We start from the raw sequence: 15,648 nt of genomic DNA on the forward strand, positions 1-15,648 counted from the left end.
AGGTGAGCTGCTGTTCGACAGCTGCCTTCTAACAGGGCACGTGGATACTGGAGCAATCCCAAATGCCTTTGCTGAGGACACGGATTTCTACAGGAAATAAATTTAACTAAGAAAACTGGACTGTTGGGGCGCCTGGGTGGCTCAGTGGGTTAAAGCCTCTGCCTTCGGCTCAGGTCATGATCCCAGGGTTCTGGGATCGAGCCCCACATCGGGCTCTCTGCTCAGCGAGGAGCCTGCTTCCTCCTCTCTCTCTGCCTGCCTTTCTGCCTACTTGTGATCTCTGCCTATCAATAAATAAATAAAATATTTTAAATTAAAAAAAAAAAAAAGAAAACTGGACTGTTAAATGGTTTATACAATACTACTGCCCCAAAGCCACTGCCCCTCACAGTTGCATCCAACATTTGGTCCTGAACTTCAGCCCCATTCAGGCTGAGCTGGAGCTGGTAATTCAATTGCAACGCTCCTTTCTCAAACACTGATTTAAAAAGGGGCAAGGAGGGGCACCTGGGTGGCTCAATCTGTTAAGCATCTGCCTTTGGCTCAGGTCATGATTCCACAGTCCTGGGACGGAATTCCATATCAGGCTCCTTGTTCAGCAGGGAGCCTGCATCTCCCTCTCCCTGCCACTCGCTCTGCTTGTGTTCTCTCTCTGTTAAGTAATTAAAATTTTTTAAAAAAGATTTTATTTATTTATTTATTTATTTGAGAGAGAGACAGTGAGAGAGAGCATGAGCAAGGAGAAGGTCAGAGGGAGAAGCAGACTCCCCATGGAGCTGGGAGCCCGATGCGGGACTCGATCCTGGGACTCCGGGATCACGACCTGAGCCGAAGGCAGCCGTCCAACCAACTGAGCCACCCAGGCGTCCCAGTAATTAAAATTTTTAAACAAACAAATAAATAAGGAGCAAGGAAAGAAGAGGAAGATACGTAAGTAGTGCCTCTGGCAGCTCTTCTGAGGATGTTAAACGGAAAAGGAACATTCATTCACTCAAACAAGGGAAGAGGCACTTTGCAATGTGAATGTAGTTTTTCCTGTCTGAAACTATGAATAAAAAGGTAAAAGCACACTACCCAATTCCAAAGATGCTAAACATTTGCCAGTGAGCTTCCAAGTAGTAGAGGACAGAACGCTGGCTGGCAGGAAACCAAGGAACAGGAACTGTGAAGATAAGGCTGCTATTGAGTAGGACCTTGTAGGGGGAGTAGGAGGGCATGCGAGATGGAGGAGAACAATGACCACCACAGTTCAGAAGCTAATGAGTAAAGAGCACACACCAGATACCAGGCCTGTTCCACAAACCATCACCTGAAGTGATTCAGACAACTATTATCTCCTCATTTTGTAGAAGATGAAACTGAGGCCTGGAGAGAGTACTCGAGTAAGGTCATTATAATCGATTATCTCCTTGGTCCCTTCTCGGTGAGTGGCAGAATCATAGGCACAGCCCTGCCCACTGTCCAGCAACTGTGATGCCTCCCTGCAGGGTGAATGCACTTCTCGCTCCATGGGCAACTCTGGCCGTGTCTCACTTTGGCCAACAGAGTGTGAGGGAACATGGCCTGGCAAAAGCTCTAAGAGCCATTGGCTGGGAGCATGAGCTCTCTCCCTTAGGCAGGGGAATAGCAGTGCCACATTGGGACTGCTCCTTCTAGGTGGGTCCCAGAATGAGAGGTCATAGAGCAAAACAGAAGCAATGTAATGTTCACCTGTTTCTTTTTTGTTTTTTTAAAAGATTTATTTACTTATTTATTTGACAGAGAGAGAGAGAGAGAGATCACAAGTAGGCAGGAGGCAGAAAGAGAGGGGGAAGCAGGCTCTCTGCTCAGCAGGCGTCGATCCCAGGACCCTGAGATCATGACCTGAGCTGAAGGCAGGGGCTTAACCTTTCTTTCTTTCTTTCTTTCTTTTTTAATTAATTTATTTATTTGAGGGGGGAAGGGGCGGAGGAGTAGAGGGAAACAGAGAAACTCAAGCAGATTCCTATGCTGAAAGTGGAGCCTGATGCAGGGCTCTATCTCATGACCCCCGAAATCATGACCTGACCTGAAACCAAGAGTCAGATACTTAACCAGCTAAGCCACCCAAGCACCCCCATGATTTCCATTATACACAGAGTGCAACCATCACCACAATCTACCTTTAGAATATTTCTTTTCTTTTCTTTTTTTTTTTTTTTTGAAAGAGTTTATTTGACAGAGCACACAAATAGGCAGAGTCAGGCAGATAGAGAGGTGGAAGCAGGCTCCCTCTGCGCAGACAGCCTGATGCGGGGCTTGATCCCATGATCCTGGGATCATGACCTGAGCTGAAGGCAGAGGCTTAACCCACAGAGCCACCCAGGCACCCTTAGAAGACTTTCATTGACTTAACAATGAACCTCGTGGAGTCATTTGCACTTTCACCACCAGTCCCATGGAATAGTGCAGTATAAGGTGCTTTGTGTCTGGCATAGTATTTTCAAAGTTTATCCATGTTTTTGCATGTTGCAGCACTTCATCCTTTTATTTATTTTAAAGATTTATTTATTTGAGAGAGAGAGGAAAGAGAGGGTACGTGCGTGTGCACACAAGCAAAAGGGCCAGAGGGAGAGAGAATCTTAAGCAAATTCTGCCCTTAGCAAGGAGCCTGATGCAGGGCTTGATCTCACAAGATAGAGATCATCTACCTGAGCCAAAACAAGAGTCGGAGGCTCAACTGACTGTGCCACTCAGGAGCCTCATTCATTCCTTTTTTTTTTTTTAAAGATTTTATTTATTTATTTGACAGGCAGAGATCATAAGTACGTGGAGAGGCAGGCAGAGAGAGAGGAGGAAGCAGGCTCTCTGCTCAGCAGAGAGCAGGGCTCCATCCCAGGACCCCGGGATCATGACCTGAGCAGAAGGCAGAGGCTTTAACCCACTGAGCCACCCAGGTGCCCCTCATTCATTCCTTTTAACTGCCAAATAACATCACTGTAGTGCTGTACTGCATGTTGTTGGTCTATCCATTCATCAGTTGATGGATTTTTTTGTTGTTTCCACTTCCAGGACATTACATATAATACTGCCATAAATATTATATTTTGGCAGCTTCTACATCAGGTCAAAGGTCACATATGCAGGGCTGGTGCACTCCTTCCAAAAAAGTGCAGAAATTACAAGTACCCCTGAGACAGCTAAGCAAGTGGCTTGTCATCTTAGGGGACAATGTAACTAAGCCATTCTGTTCTTTCAAGCAACAGTTTTAGCAATAGCTGTGTAATTTTTACATCAGATATCAACATTTGCTCTCTGCCAGGTAACAGAAAGCAGAGTTTGGGGCACAGGGGTGGCTCAGCTGGTTGAGCATTCAACTCTTGGTTTCAGCTCAGATCATGATCTCTGAGGTACCCCTCTCTCTCTGCCCCTTTCCCTGCTCATATGCTCACTCTCTTGCTCACTCTCTCTTGAAAATAAGTAAATTAACCTTAAAAAAAAAAACTGAGTTCAAAATTGTCTCTTTAATCCTGGCTCCCTCCATCCCTGATTATAAAAGAAACAATACATATGCTTATAGCTCATACAGAAAGTATAAGAGGGGGGAAATCACCCATAATCTCAAACTGTAGAGGCAATCACTATTAAAATACTAAATGTTATAAAAATCCTAACGGTCTTTTTGTAGAAATGGAAAAGCTAACCCTCAAATTTATATGGAATTGTAAAAAACACTCAATAGCCAAAAGAACTTTAAAAAAGAACAAAGGTGAAAGACATACTTACCAATTTCAAAATTTATGACAGAGCTAAAATAATCAAAACAGCATGGTACTAATGTAAGGATAAAAATATACAACGACAGAATAAAACTGAGTGTCTACAGAAATAAACCTACAGATCTCTGGTCAACTGCTTTCCAACAAGGGTGCAAGACCATTCAATGGGAAAAGAATAGTTAATTCAGCAAATGATTCTGGGACAAGAGGATACACACACGCTGAAGAATGAAGCTGCCCTTTAGCTCATAGCATGAACAAAAATTAACTCAGAACAGATAAAAGCTTTAAATATAAAAGCCCAAACTATAAAATTCTTAGAAGAAAACACAGGGGTAAATCTTCATCACCACGGATTTGGCAATTGTTTCCTGACACCAAAGGTATAAGCAACAAAAGAAAACAACAGCTGAATCGGACTTTATCAAAATTAATTTTTGTGCAAAAAACATTGTAAGAAGGTAAAAGACAACATACAGAATGGGAAAAAATAAATGCAAATCACATATCTGATTAGGGATTTATATCCAGAATCCAGTATAAAGAACTCTTACAACTTAACGACAAAAAGACAAATGACCCAAGTAAAAACGGGCAAAGTACTTGAATAAACATTTCTCCAAAGAAGATACAAAAGTGGCAATAAATACAAAAAAAGATGCTCAACATCATTAGTTACTATGGAAATGCAAATTAAAATCATGAGATACTATTTTATACCCACTTAGGATAGCTATTACCAAAAAAAGGGCTGGGGTGCCTGGCTGGCTCAGTTGGTAAAGTGTGTCACCCCGATGTTGTGAATTTGAGCCCCACAATGGATGTAAAGATTACTTAAAAATAAAAAAAATTTTTAAAAAGGGTTGAAATTACAAATGTTGGCAAGGGCATGCATAAAATTGAACTCTCATACGTTGCTGGTGGGAATGTAAAACGGTGCAGCTGCTGTCTCTGGAAAATAGCCTGGTGAGTCCTCAAAGAGTTAAAACATAAAAGTACCATATGATTTGACAATGTGTGTTCAGGCAAAAACTTGTACATGAATGGTCACAGCAGTCTTATTCATAACAGACAAGAGGTGGAAACAACCCAAATGTCCATAAAATGACGAATGGATAAACAAAATGTGGTATAGCCATATATTATTATTCATCCATAAAAATGAGTGACATACTGATACACACTACAACATGGACAAACCCTGACTACATGCTTACTGAACAACGGCAGACACAAAAGGTCAAATGTTCTATGACTCCGCTTACATGAAATGTCTAAAACAGGCAAATCCATGGAGATAGAAAGATTAGTGGTTTATTAGGAAATGAGGGAAAGGAGACTAAGGAGTGACTATTCAATAGATACGGGTTTTCTTTTGAAGTGATGAAAAGTTCTAGAACTAGACATGATGGTGGTTGTACCACACTGTGAATGTACTTAATGCCAGTGAATTATGTGTTTTAAAATTGTTAAAGTGACAAATTTAATGTTATGTGAATTTTAACACAATTTTTAAATTTTTTTTAAAGGATTTTATTTATTTATTCATGAGAGACACACAGAGAGAGGAGGGGGAGAAGCAGGCTCCCCACCGAGCAGGGAGCCTGATGTGGGGCTCGATCCCAGGACCTCGGGATCATGACCTGAGCCAAGGGCAGATGCTTAACCATCTGAGTCACCCAGGCGCCCTAAAAAGTTAAATGTTTTCCTAAAATGACACCATGATATATGAGTGCTTTGACTAATGACAACCACAGCTATATAAATGATATTTCACTGAGACTAATAAAATTTCAAGCTGAAGTTTTTACTGAGTTTTATCAAGTTCTATAATGAACTTTTAATAAATCATGAAACTAAGTAGCAGCAATAAAAAATGACAAATTTTATTTTCATGCTCATTTGCAAGCCAGCTGGACTTCCAGTAAGAGTATAGCCTAGGGGCACCTGGGTGGCTCAGTTAAGCATCTGCCTTTAGCTTGGGTCATGATCCCAGGGTCCTGGTACTGACCCCTGTATTGTGCTCCCTGGTCCGTGGTGAGTCTGCTTTTCCCTCAGCAACCCCCCGCCCCCCCACCTCATGCTCTCTCTCTCAGATAAATAAAATCTGAAGAGTATATCCTAAAATCTTTAAATATGCCATTCTAGAAGACTATTAGACTTTTTTTTAAAAGATTTTATTTATTTATTTGAGAGAGAATGAGTGAGAGAGAGCATGAGAGAGAAGAAGGTCAGAGGGAGAAGCAGACTCCCCAGGGGGACAGGAGCCCGATGTGGGACTCGATCATGGAAGTCCGGGATCATGACCTGAGCCAAAGGCAGTCACTCAACCACTGAGCCACCCAGGCGCCTGACTATTAGACTTTAAGAGAGGTAAAATGCCATGAAGTTCTATATCCTTGGAAACCTATAATATCCAAAAAGTGTGCACCTCTCATAGATCCAACCTCTCCCAATACTAATTCCCTATAACCACCCTCAGGAAGCATCACCAGGGAGAGGCTGTAAGTCAATGCAATTCATAATCAATTAAAAAGCCTGGTGTGCGTCCCTTGAGAAAATGCCTCCAAAAGGCCCAGAACCCTCTATGGCCACAGTCAGCAGCTGGGAAGCATGAACGGTGGCTGGCCTTGCCCTGACCCTTGGTTTATCTGAAGCAAACTAAGGTAGAAGAGCTTTGCCCATGCAATGCATACGACCAGGGGGCACTCCTGGAGACACAGAGGAGCTGTGAGGCTGGATCCTTACCTCTAAGGAACAGAATTCTTGGCACTTACCCGTTTGCAGTACCAAAAATCTGGGCCTGGTATGTACTCAAGGGTGACCTCTTTGTCATGGATCATTAGAGTCCCCTGTGAAGACAAAGACAGAAGCCATCAACATCAACCCTCAGAGAAAAAGAGAGACAGGAAGGCACAGAGAGCCTTTCCAGTCCCCAAGCTGAAACATTTTACAAAGAGTGAACCTATTTATTGACAAAAGGAAATGGCTGTTTGAAGCCACAGACTTGGGGCAGTGTGGCAGAGCAAGCTCAAGCTTAGGGAAAGGGTGTGGGAGAAGGTGAGATCGGTCTTCAGCCTTGGCTCTTGTGGGTCAGGGCGCTGTCCTTGGGCAGGTTAGGCCAAGTCTACTTCTCCAAAGGTCACGCAGCGCACTCTCACGAGTCCCAGCAAGCCCCCCACCTGACTCGGAGCTAGCACACTATCAGAGGCAAACTCTTCCTTCTGCAGCACAGAGGCACAGGAGCCCTCTCAATCATCTTCTTGTCCATGGCTAACTCAAATCTCATTGGAGAGGTAGGTAGGGCTCTTAACTGTGGTGCCTGAAAACTTTCTTTAGAACACTGGCTGCATGGCAAAAGCCCCAGGAAAAAGAGGTACAACCCCGATGACAGGCAGAAAGGAAGAAGGTGAAGCTTCACAGCAGGTCCCATCCTTGTGGCAGGAACCTGAGTGGCCAATGGTGGCAGCGGAGGTGCTGGCGGCGGCGGCAGCAGCATCACTCTGGCGTGGAGCCTACAGAGTGAGCTAGCCATGAGATCTGAGGAGCAACCATTGGCAAATAAGCACTTTGGGGAAGTCTGGCACAGGAACAGGTGGGGGAAAAAGGCTCAATAAACTTGCGGTTACAGAGCTCCTTTGCCTCTGCATTTTGGAAAAGTCACAAATTCTATTTCACATCAAGAAAAAGTAAGGTTATTAAACACTAGCCAGCAGATCCGTGTTAGAGCAGAGGAAAAAAAAATCTCTGCCTACTGACAAGAGACCCTCACCCACACTGGTAAGTGAACTAACCGAGGATGCGACTCTGGAACTAGCCCCTGCGCTGTGTTCATTCTCCGCCCTCTAGGGTCCTCTGTGTCTCCTCAGACAGGGCTCTGAGTTCTACAAGGCATTTCTTTGCAATTGGACCTCAGTTTCTTGCTTGAATCCATACATCTGTCAAATAATGCTTTACCTCTCTGCTTTTCACACCAAAAGAGTCAAGAAAAATACATAGAATAAAATTATTGTCTTGTCAAAACCAAAGGAAATCTGCCCACCTACCTAGGTCCTAGATTCTGGTCTCTGAGAAATTGTTTCGTGGCTTGTTCTCAGGCTAGAAGATGATGATAATAAAAATCTGCTATCATTTATTAAGCGCTTACTCAGAGCCAGAAATGGTTAAGTATGTGATCTTATTTAATCCCTTGATGATCCCATAAAATAGTATCATCATCTCCACTTCACAGATGAGGAAACATGCTTGGAGCCAAGGTCACCCAGATGGTGAAAGGAAGAACCAGATTCACATGTGGGCTGTAGATAAGGGACCTCCTACGGCATTCATCACCTCCCACTCTGTATTAAGGACAAGCAATCTGCTCTTGGAAACCCATCCAGGAAAGAGAAGAACTCTGCAGGCAGGGAGGTCAGGGGACTATCACTCTGCCAAGCTCTCCCATACAGGAGGTTGGTAAAGATGGTATCCTTCTACCTAGAGGCAGTATATCACATCATTTAAGAACATGGACTCTGGGTCAGGTTCCCTAAGTTTGAATCTTGCCTCCACCTCATGACCTCCAACAAGGACCTTATTAACTTCTATGTGCTTCAGTTTCCTCATTTGTAAAGTAGGGATAACAGTACCTGTTTCATAAGGTGGTTATGAAGATTAAGTTAATACATGTAAAGAGCTTAGCATGAAATATAGTGAGGGCTCAATAAATGTATTTTGACTTCTAAGTGCTAAAAAAAAAAAAAAAGGACTAGCATCAATCAGCAGGTGAGACTAGACAGATCAAAAGCCACTCATTTCGCCTCACTTGCCTGTCAGGTAATTTTTCACAACTATTTCAATCTACTAAAAGACTAAGCTTTCACAGGAATTGGTCACTGCAGGTCAGAACCTGTGTCTTTATGTTAGCACTTAGTTGTCAAATGCTGGGCCAGATCTTAGTGTCCAGGCTAAATCTTTCTGACCTTTTGTCGTCAGGTGCAAGTACAATACTTGGTACAGAAAAGGAACTTAATAAGTACTTGTGGAAGGAACAAAAGACTGAATGGATCCAACGATCCCTGGAAGACTGGAGTGCTCAGCACAGAGTGGCTCTGGAGGGAGGTACTGCTGTCATAGCGTGCATCTGTACACCCTGGCCACAAAATATGTGGGCTGCCGTTTGAAGAGTGAACAGTGCCACTGACACAAGGCACTACTGTGAACACAATCATTCGCAAATTTTTATTTCACCACTTGGAGGTGTCAGTATACTCAGGAATTCCTAAGGCAAGGAGTCTTTATACTTCTAGGTTGGTAACAAATATGCCGCGCCAGGAACCATGGATGATTTCTGTCCAGGGTAGGAAACTCCTGCCAGGAGCACTCATTAACATACCAACGTTGAGAAGATTGCTTTCCCCTCAGGAGTCACAAAGGCAATGATTTCCAATCCCTCAGAGTCCCCTACCACTTGGATGGCTTTCTTTTCTTTTCAATCCGCACAGGGCTAGACACAAGGCTGCCAGGAAACCACTGCTAAAGAATATGAAATGCTTTCAACATCACCATTAAGAACAGACAATTGGAGGCGCCTGGGTGGCTCAGTGGGTTAAAGCCTCTGCCTTCTGCTCAGGTCATGATCCCAGGGTCCTGGGCTCGAGCCCCGCATCGGGCTCTCCCCTCCGCACTGAGCATGCTTCCTCCTCTCTCTGCCTACTTGTTATCTCTGTCAACTAAATAAATAAAATCTTAAAAAAAAAAAAAAAAAAAAAAAAGAACAGCCAGTTGTTTTAGTAAGAATAAACAGAGAAATCACCTGAGTGACAGCAATCAGGTTTACCTATGATTTGCTTCCCCAGCTGCTATAACACCCAAGCTGCTCACATATACCCAGTACGGGTTACATACACTGTGACTCTCCCTATCCTGGCCAGGCCCTTTCTTCAGATTTCATAGGGTAAAGATCTGCCAGTGTCTCCTAGGGAAGCAAACTGTGGAGAGTTGGATTAATAAATGAGCTGGATAAATATTAATAAATAATAAATTAATAAATCATTAATGAATGGTTTCATCATTTTTAGTTGTCCACTTGTAACTGTCTATTATCTACCATCTTCACACATCAGGATTTTTATTCATCATTTGAATTACTGGATTGTTAAGCTACTAAAGCAAACGTACCACAAAGACCACAAGTCTGATTAACCAGGTCTGGCTTCTAAAGAGGCATCAGATATTTGAAAATAAAACCAGAGACAACTTCTTTCTCAATAGTGTTAGATAGAGGGGAGCCTGGGTGGCTCAGTGGGTTAAAGCCTCTGCCTTTGGCTCAGGTCATGATCCCAGGGTCCTGGGATCGAGCCCCGCATTGGCTCTCTGCTTGGTGGGGAGCCTGCTTCCCCCATCCCTGCTTGCCTTTCTGCCTACTTGTGATCTCTGTCAAATAAATAAATGAAATCTTAAAAAAAAAAAAAAAAGTGTTAGATAGGCATAAATTAGATCAATACCTGCTAAAATTTATCTCCCAGGCCCAAAGCCCTCACTTGACAAAGTTACATATAGTTATTCCTAACTATATCCCCAGGGGTCTTCATGTAAAGCTGCAGAAAGCTAGAGGTAACTGCATTCCTGGAGAGTAAAGCCAGTGAAGTCCTTATCCTCCACCTCAGGGACACTAGAGAGGAGCACACTCTGGGTCTGAGAGCAGCTGAACTCAACATCCACACTTCCATTTCCCTTTCCAGCTGCTGATTCTGGAGACTTGATTACTTCATTTTGTGACTGTGACAAGGACTTGGGTCAGAGAATCATATGGTCCAACTGGCTCATAACCAAACCCCAAGAATCCTTTCTTAAGGTACTGGGGAGGTACAAGAACAAATAGGAAGGGAAGAACATTCCTGGCCAGCAACTTGGCATGTTTGTTGATGATCTCCCAACACAAGCATGGTCACAATCACATTTTGTACCAAGAGCATGGTTGCTGTGCGACAGAACAGGTCATCCCATTGAAGCATGGAGAGAGACAGATAGGATCAAAGAGCAGGGAGAAGGTATGTGAGTCTCGTGAATACAACTCATGCTGAAATATTCAGCAATCCCTCCTCACAGATTTGTGCTTCTTCCAAACATAGGATGGGAGAGCCAGGCTACTGGTGGCTGAGAACTGGTACTGTTTATTAGAGATAGTAATCTTTATTCACAAGGCAGTTACAGTTTACAAAGACATTCTTCACAAATGTCACTTGGCTCAATCCTCACAAGCACGGCATATATGAAACCTAACCTGCACATGGGAAGTATGGCTAGGATACATGGAACTGCCTGCACGAGATCACAGAGCTCCTGAGCAACACATACCAAACCAAAAGTCAGGTTTTCTTTTTGCCATACTGCTTGCTCTTCCTTCTACGCCTCCAGGGAGTCAGCCAACTCATAATAGCTGCCACACTGAAGAGGTGGCTTCTGATCAAAAGATGCATAAAGTCTAAAGAAATTCGCAGGCAATGGCCCCATAGGGATTTTCTTAGAGAGACTAACATAAAGACCCTGCTCCTAGCGTTGCCAATCCCCCAAACTGGTCTGCTCAAGTGGTCTTTGTGTTTTCCAAGCACTACAATTACTCTAAGGCAAGTGCCTAAGACAAAGAGAGCTGTCAGTAAGCAGCTGCTACCAGCAGTTTCAACAACCCAGCAATCAAATGGACTTGCAGAAAGAGTAAAGCAAGAGGAACCAAATAACAGGTTTAAAACAGATGTATGTCGAACCTCTTAGTGTAAAAGGGTAGTTTTTTTTTTTAAAGATTTTATTTATTTGACAGAGAGAAATCACAAGTAGATGGAGAGGCAGGCAGAGAGAGAGAGAGAGGGAAGCAGGCTCCCTGCTGAGCAGAGAGCCCGATGCGGGACTCGATCCCAGGATCCTGAGATCATGACCTGAGCCGAAGGCAGCGGCTTAACCCACTGAGCCACCCAGGTGCCCCAAAAGGGTAGTTTTTATAGAAATCTTTTGCAAAGCAGCCAGGTTCATTCTTTCGGGTGCAAGGATATGTTATAGTTCAAACATCTTGGAAAACTCAGTGTTTCCAAAGGCCAAAACTAAAATGAAGCAGAAAGAGCAAAGGAGGAGAGGAAGGAAGGAAGGAGGAAGTATAGAGGATGAAATCCTAAGGGAAGCACACAGAATGCTCTGTGACAACTCTGTAGTAGCTCTGTTCAGTGAGCTCTATACCCTCTGTTAGACTGGCTTTTCTTTCCTTCTCTTTCTTTTTTTCTTTTTTGAAGATTTATTTATTTGAAGGATGCCTGGGTGGCTCAGTTGTTGGGTGTGTGCCTTTGGCTCAGGTCATATCTCAGGGTCCTGGGATCAAGCCCCATGACGGGCTCCCTGCTCAGCGGGAAGCCTCCTTTTCCTCTCCTATTCCTCCTGCTTGTGTTTCTGCTCTCGCTATCTCTCTCTTTCTGACAAATAAATAAAATCTTTAAAAATTTTTTTTATTTATTTGAGAGAGAGAGGTCTTCAGCAGACTCCATGTTGAGTGCGGAGCTGATACAGGGCTCAATCTCACGACCCTGAGATCACAACCTGAACAGAAACCAAGAGCTGGACACTTAACCGACTGTGCTATCCAAGAGCCATAGACTGACTTTTCACAGAACAGGATCTAAGTCACTCTCTGAGCAACAAGGAGATGAGACCATAATGGGAGCTCCACTAGAAACAGAATCTCACTTCAGGGTCCAGTTTAAAGTTGAGGGGCAAGGAGACATCGCATTCTCAGCTAATACTTCATCTTGATACCTTTCCTTATCTAGATGAAAGCACAATCATTTTTTTCTGAAATGCTCCTTAGCAATATTTTTCATGGGGCATCTGGGTGTCTGTCTGTTGGTTAAGCATTTGTCTTCAGCTCAGGTCATGATCCTGGGATCAAGCCCCATGTCAGGCTCCCTGCTCAGGGGGAGCCAGCGCTTCTCCTCCTCCCTCTGTCTCCCTGGCTCGTGGTCTCTCTCTCTGTAATAAATAAATAAAATCTTTTTACTACCTGACCAGTTTGTCTGTCACTTCCTAAGAGGACACAAAGAGCACTTTGCTAAAGTCTTATTTGTGCTCTCTGAAGCAGCATGGCTGGCCTGTATTTCACTCAGCCTAACCCACCAGGCTCAGAGCTAGCCAGAGACAGAGTCGCCAGATGAACCCTGCTCTAGGAACACAATACACGCTAGACCAGGCCCCAACATACAGAGCTTGATTGTTTCAAAGGTATCTGGTGCTGAGAATATATTCCACCCCCTCCAGCACCACTCCCTGCTAGTCTGTGGTGTATTTTAAAATAAGATCTCAGTTCTTCTACCAAACGCCTCTTGTCATTATGAAAGAAAACTTGCAGTCTTTGAGATAATTTCATCAACTTAGCTCCCAGACTTGTCTACTAGGGTCTCCACAAAACTCTCCCGCTGTAGGAGTCATTTGGGTCAAAAACAAAGAGGCAAAATGAGTAAGCAAATAAGTAAATAATCAAAACTGAGGCAAGTCTTTTCTCTCCCTGTGAGAAGGTGAGGTTCTATCAGAGACTGAGGCCAGGTAGATGGGGCACTCACCAAACTCCTTCACCACAAACATCTTACTATGAAGAAATAATTACAAGATTCCCCTGAAACTCATAATACAGTATATGTTAACTAAATTGAATCTAAATAAAGAGTTTTAAAAAAATTACAAGATCCAGCTATAGTACTTAGAATAACCGAATAAATGTGAACCACTAAAATGCAAACATTTTTGTATTTTTTTTTTTAAAAGATTTAGGGATTTATTTATTTGAAAGAGAGAGAGAGCATGAACAGGAGGGGTCGAGGGAGAGAAAATCTGAAGCAGACTTGGTCCTGAGCGCAGAGCCCAAAATGGGGCTCAATCTCATGACCCTGAGATCAGACCTGAGCTGAAATCAAGAGTCGGTCACTTAACCAACTGTGCCACCCAGGTATCCCAATTTGGTATGTTTTAAAGCAGTATTTCATCTAATGTTGACAAGGACCTCAGCCTAATTAATATTAAGACCAATTAATTAATTAATTAAGACCAATAATAATTTATTTCCAAATGGAAGCAGAGGATCATATTTGAACATGCCATAAGATGTGATAATCCTCAGAATTCCCTTCAGAATTCAGGCTTCTATAACCACCATTTCACTTTTTTTTCCCTCAGTTGGTTTCATATCGTAATGAAATCAAAGCACTCATAAAGTCGAACAGATATAGAAACAAGACACAGCTTGTTCCTTCCTCACAATTTTCTCAGATAGCCCTAAAATAGTTGTGGAGTATGCAGGGCAGAGGTTTTAGTCCCAGATAAAAGGGCTCTCCACCGACTGAGACCCTTAGGGCCATTTTCTACCCACACCGTTGAATACTACAACACTATTTAACACTCTTCCATTTTCTGAAATGACCTTTTTAAAAAAAGATTATTTGTTTATTTCAGAGAGAGAAAGAGAACAGAGGGGAGGAACTGAGAGACAGGGACAGGCAGACTTTACATTAAGCACAGAGCGGGGCTTGATCTTGCAACCTCGAGATCATAACCTGAACTGAAACAAAGAGTTGGATACTCAACTGACTGAGCCACCCAGGCGCCCCCTGAAATGACTATTGTCCCAGCTCCCCAACACTCATTTCTTTGGAAAAAATGGACCCTAAATTCAACATATACACATGCTTCATTGTCTAGATCTCTAAACCGAGTCACTGTAAAGGAAGAAGAGGGGAATTTCTAAAATCAACATGGTAAATGTAAAGCTTCTTTACTTTGTTTACTGAGTAACATAATCAAAGCTTTTCTCTCTCATTTCTTTTGCCGACAGAGCTCATGCTGGGACGTGGGAGGAATAGCCAAGAGAAAATACAAGGCCCAAAAGTCCCAAGACGCTGCACAGATCACACTGCTGAGCCCACCACAAAGGCTGCAGAGTGTTCCCCAGATATCTCCCAAAGAACCGGCAGCTATTCTTCCGGCCTCACCATTGGAGATTATTTCTACAGGCTCTTCATTTGCTACCTCCCACCCAAGAACCTCAGCTCTCTCGAAGGCCGTCACTATTAGCCTCTCTGGCTTCAATGTCCTTGCTAAGACATTAAAAAAAAAAAACCCTGCTGACATACTTTCTGCAGAAACAATACCCTAAACAGATGAATAGAACACAGTGCCACCAGACTTCTGAACACACACTGTTCAACTGCCATTGCAGGGAAGTAACCACCCACCATTATTTTTTTCTTAGGCAAAAAGCTACAGATCCAGGGCACCTGGCTGGCGCAGCTGGAAGAGCATGCAACTCTTGATCTGAGGATCAGGAGGTTCGAGCCCCAAGCTGGGTGCAGAGATTAAAAAAAAAAAAAAAAAAGACCCAATGACACTGTGACAGTAGGTACAACACCAAGAATGGAAGCTTTGAGTCAGTAAAGGTCCATTGGGACAAAAGATTAGGACCCTAAACATTTTCCGTCTACTCATTCTCACATGGGAATAAGGGAATTAACAAACTTCAGTCCTAATAAAAATAAGGGGTGGCTTTTCACATTTAAGACAAGCTCAAGGGGCGCCTGGGTGGCTCAGTGGGTTAAAGCCTCTGCCTTCGGCTCAGGTCATGATCCCAGGGTCCTGGGATCAAGCCCCGCATTGGGCTCTCTGCTCAGCGGGGAGCCTGCTTCCCTTCCTCTCTGCCTGCCTCTCTGCCTACTTGTGATCTCTGTCTGTCAAGTAAATAAATAAAATCTTAAAAGAAAAAAAAAAAAGACAAGCTCAAGTCAAATTATTCCACTGAGAAAGCAGCGTTTGCTGGGCTATATCATGGCTGCCATTGCAGCAGGTACTTATAGAGAATAAGGGAATGATCTCTACACAGGGTAGAAATCTCAGGTATTCCAGGAAT

At 43.4% G+C, this 15,648-nt stretch overlaps 1 protein-coding gene across 9 annotated transcripts in view; it reads right to left on the reverse strand.

The window, feature by feature from the left end:
- RBM6 (RNA binding motif protein 6) overlaps positions 1–15,648 on the reverse strand; it is a 77,495-nt gene that overhangs the window by 16,159 nt on the left and 45,688 nt on the right. For 7 of the 9 annotated variants that reach the window (XM_082702953.1, XM_082702950.1, XM_082702952.1 and 4 more), the window contains one exon: positions 6,515–6,589. In XM_082702953.1, the coding sequence (XP_082559079.1) occupies positions 6,515–6,580 (66 nt within the window). In that variant the 5' untranslated portion in view covers positions 6,581–6,589. Of the gene's footprint in view, positions 1–6,514; positions 6,590–7,531; positions 7,699–15,648 lie in introns of all 9 variants that reach the window. The other 2 variants (XM_082702948.1, XM_082702949.1) reach the window with 1 other exon arrangement.

This window comes from Mustela nivalis (genome assembly GCF_964662115.1).
Source record: "Mustela nivalis genome assembly, chromosome: 1".
Lineage (NCBI taxonomy): Eukaryota > Metazoa > Chordata > Mammalia > Carnivora > Mustelidae > Mustela > Mustela nivalis.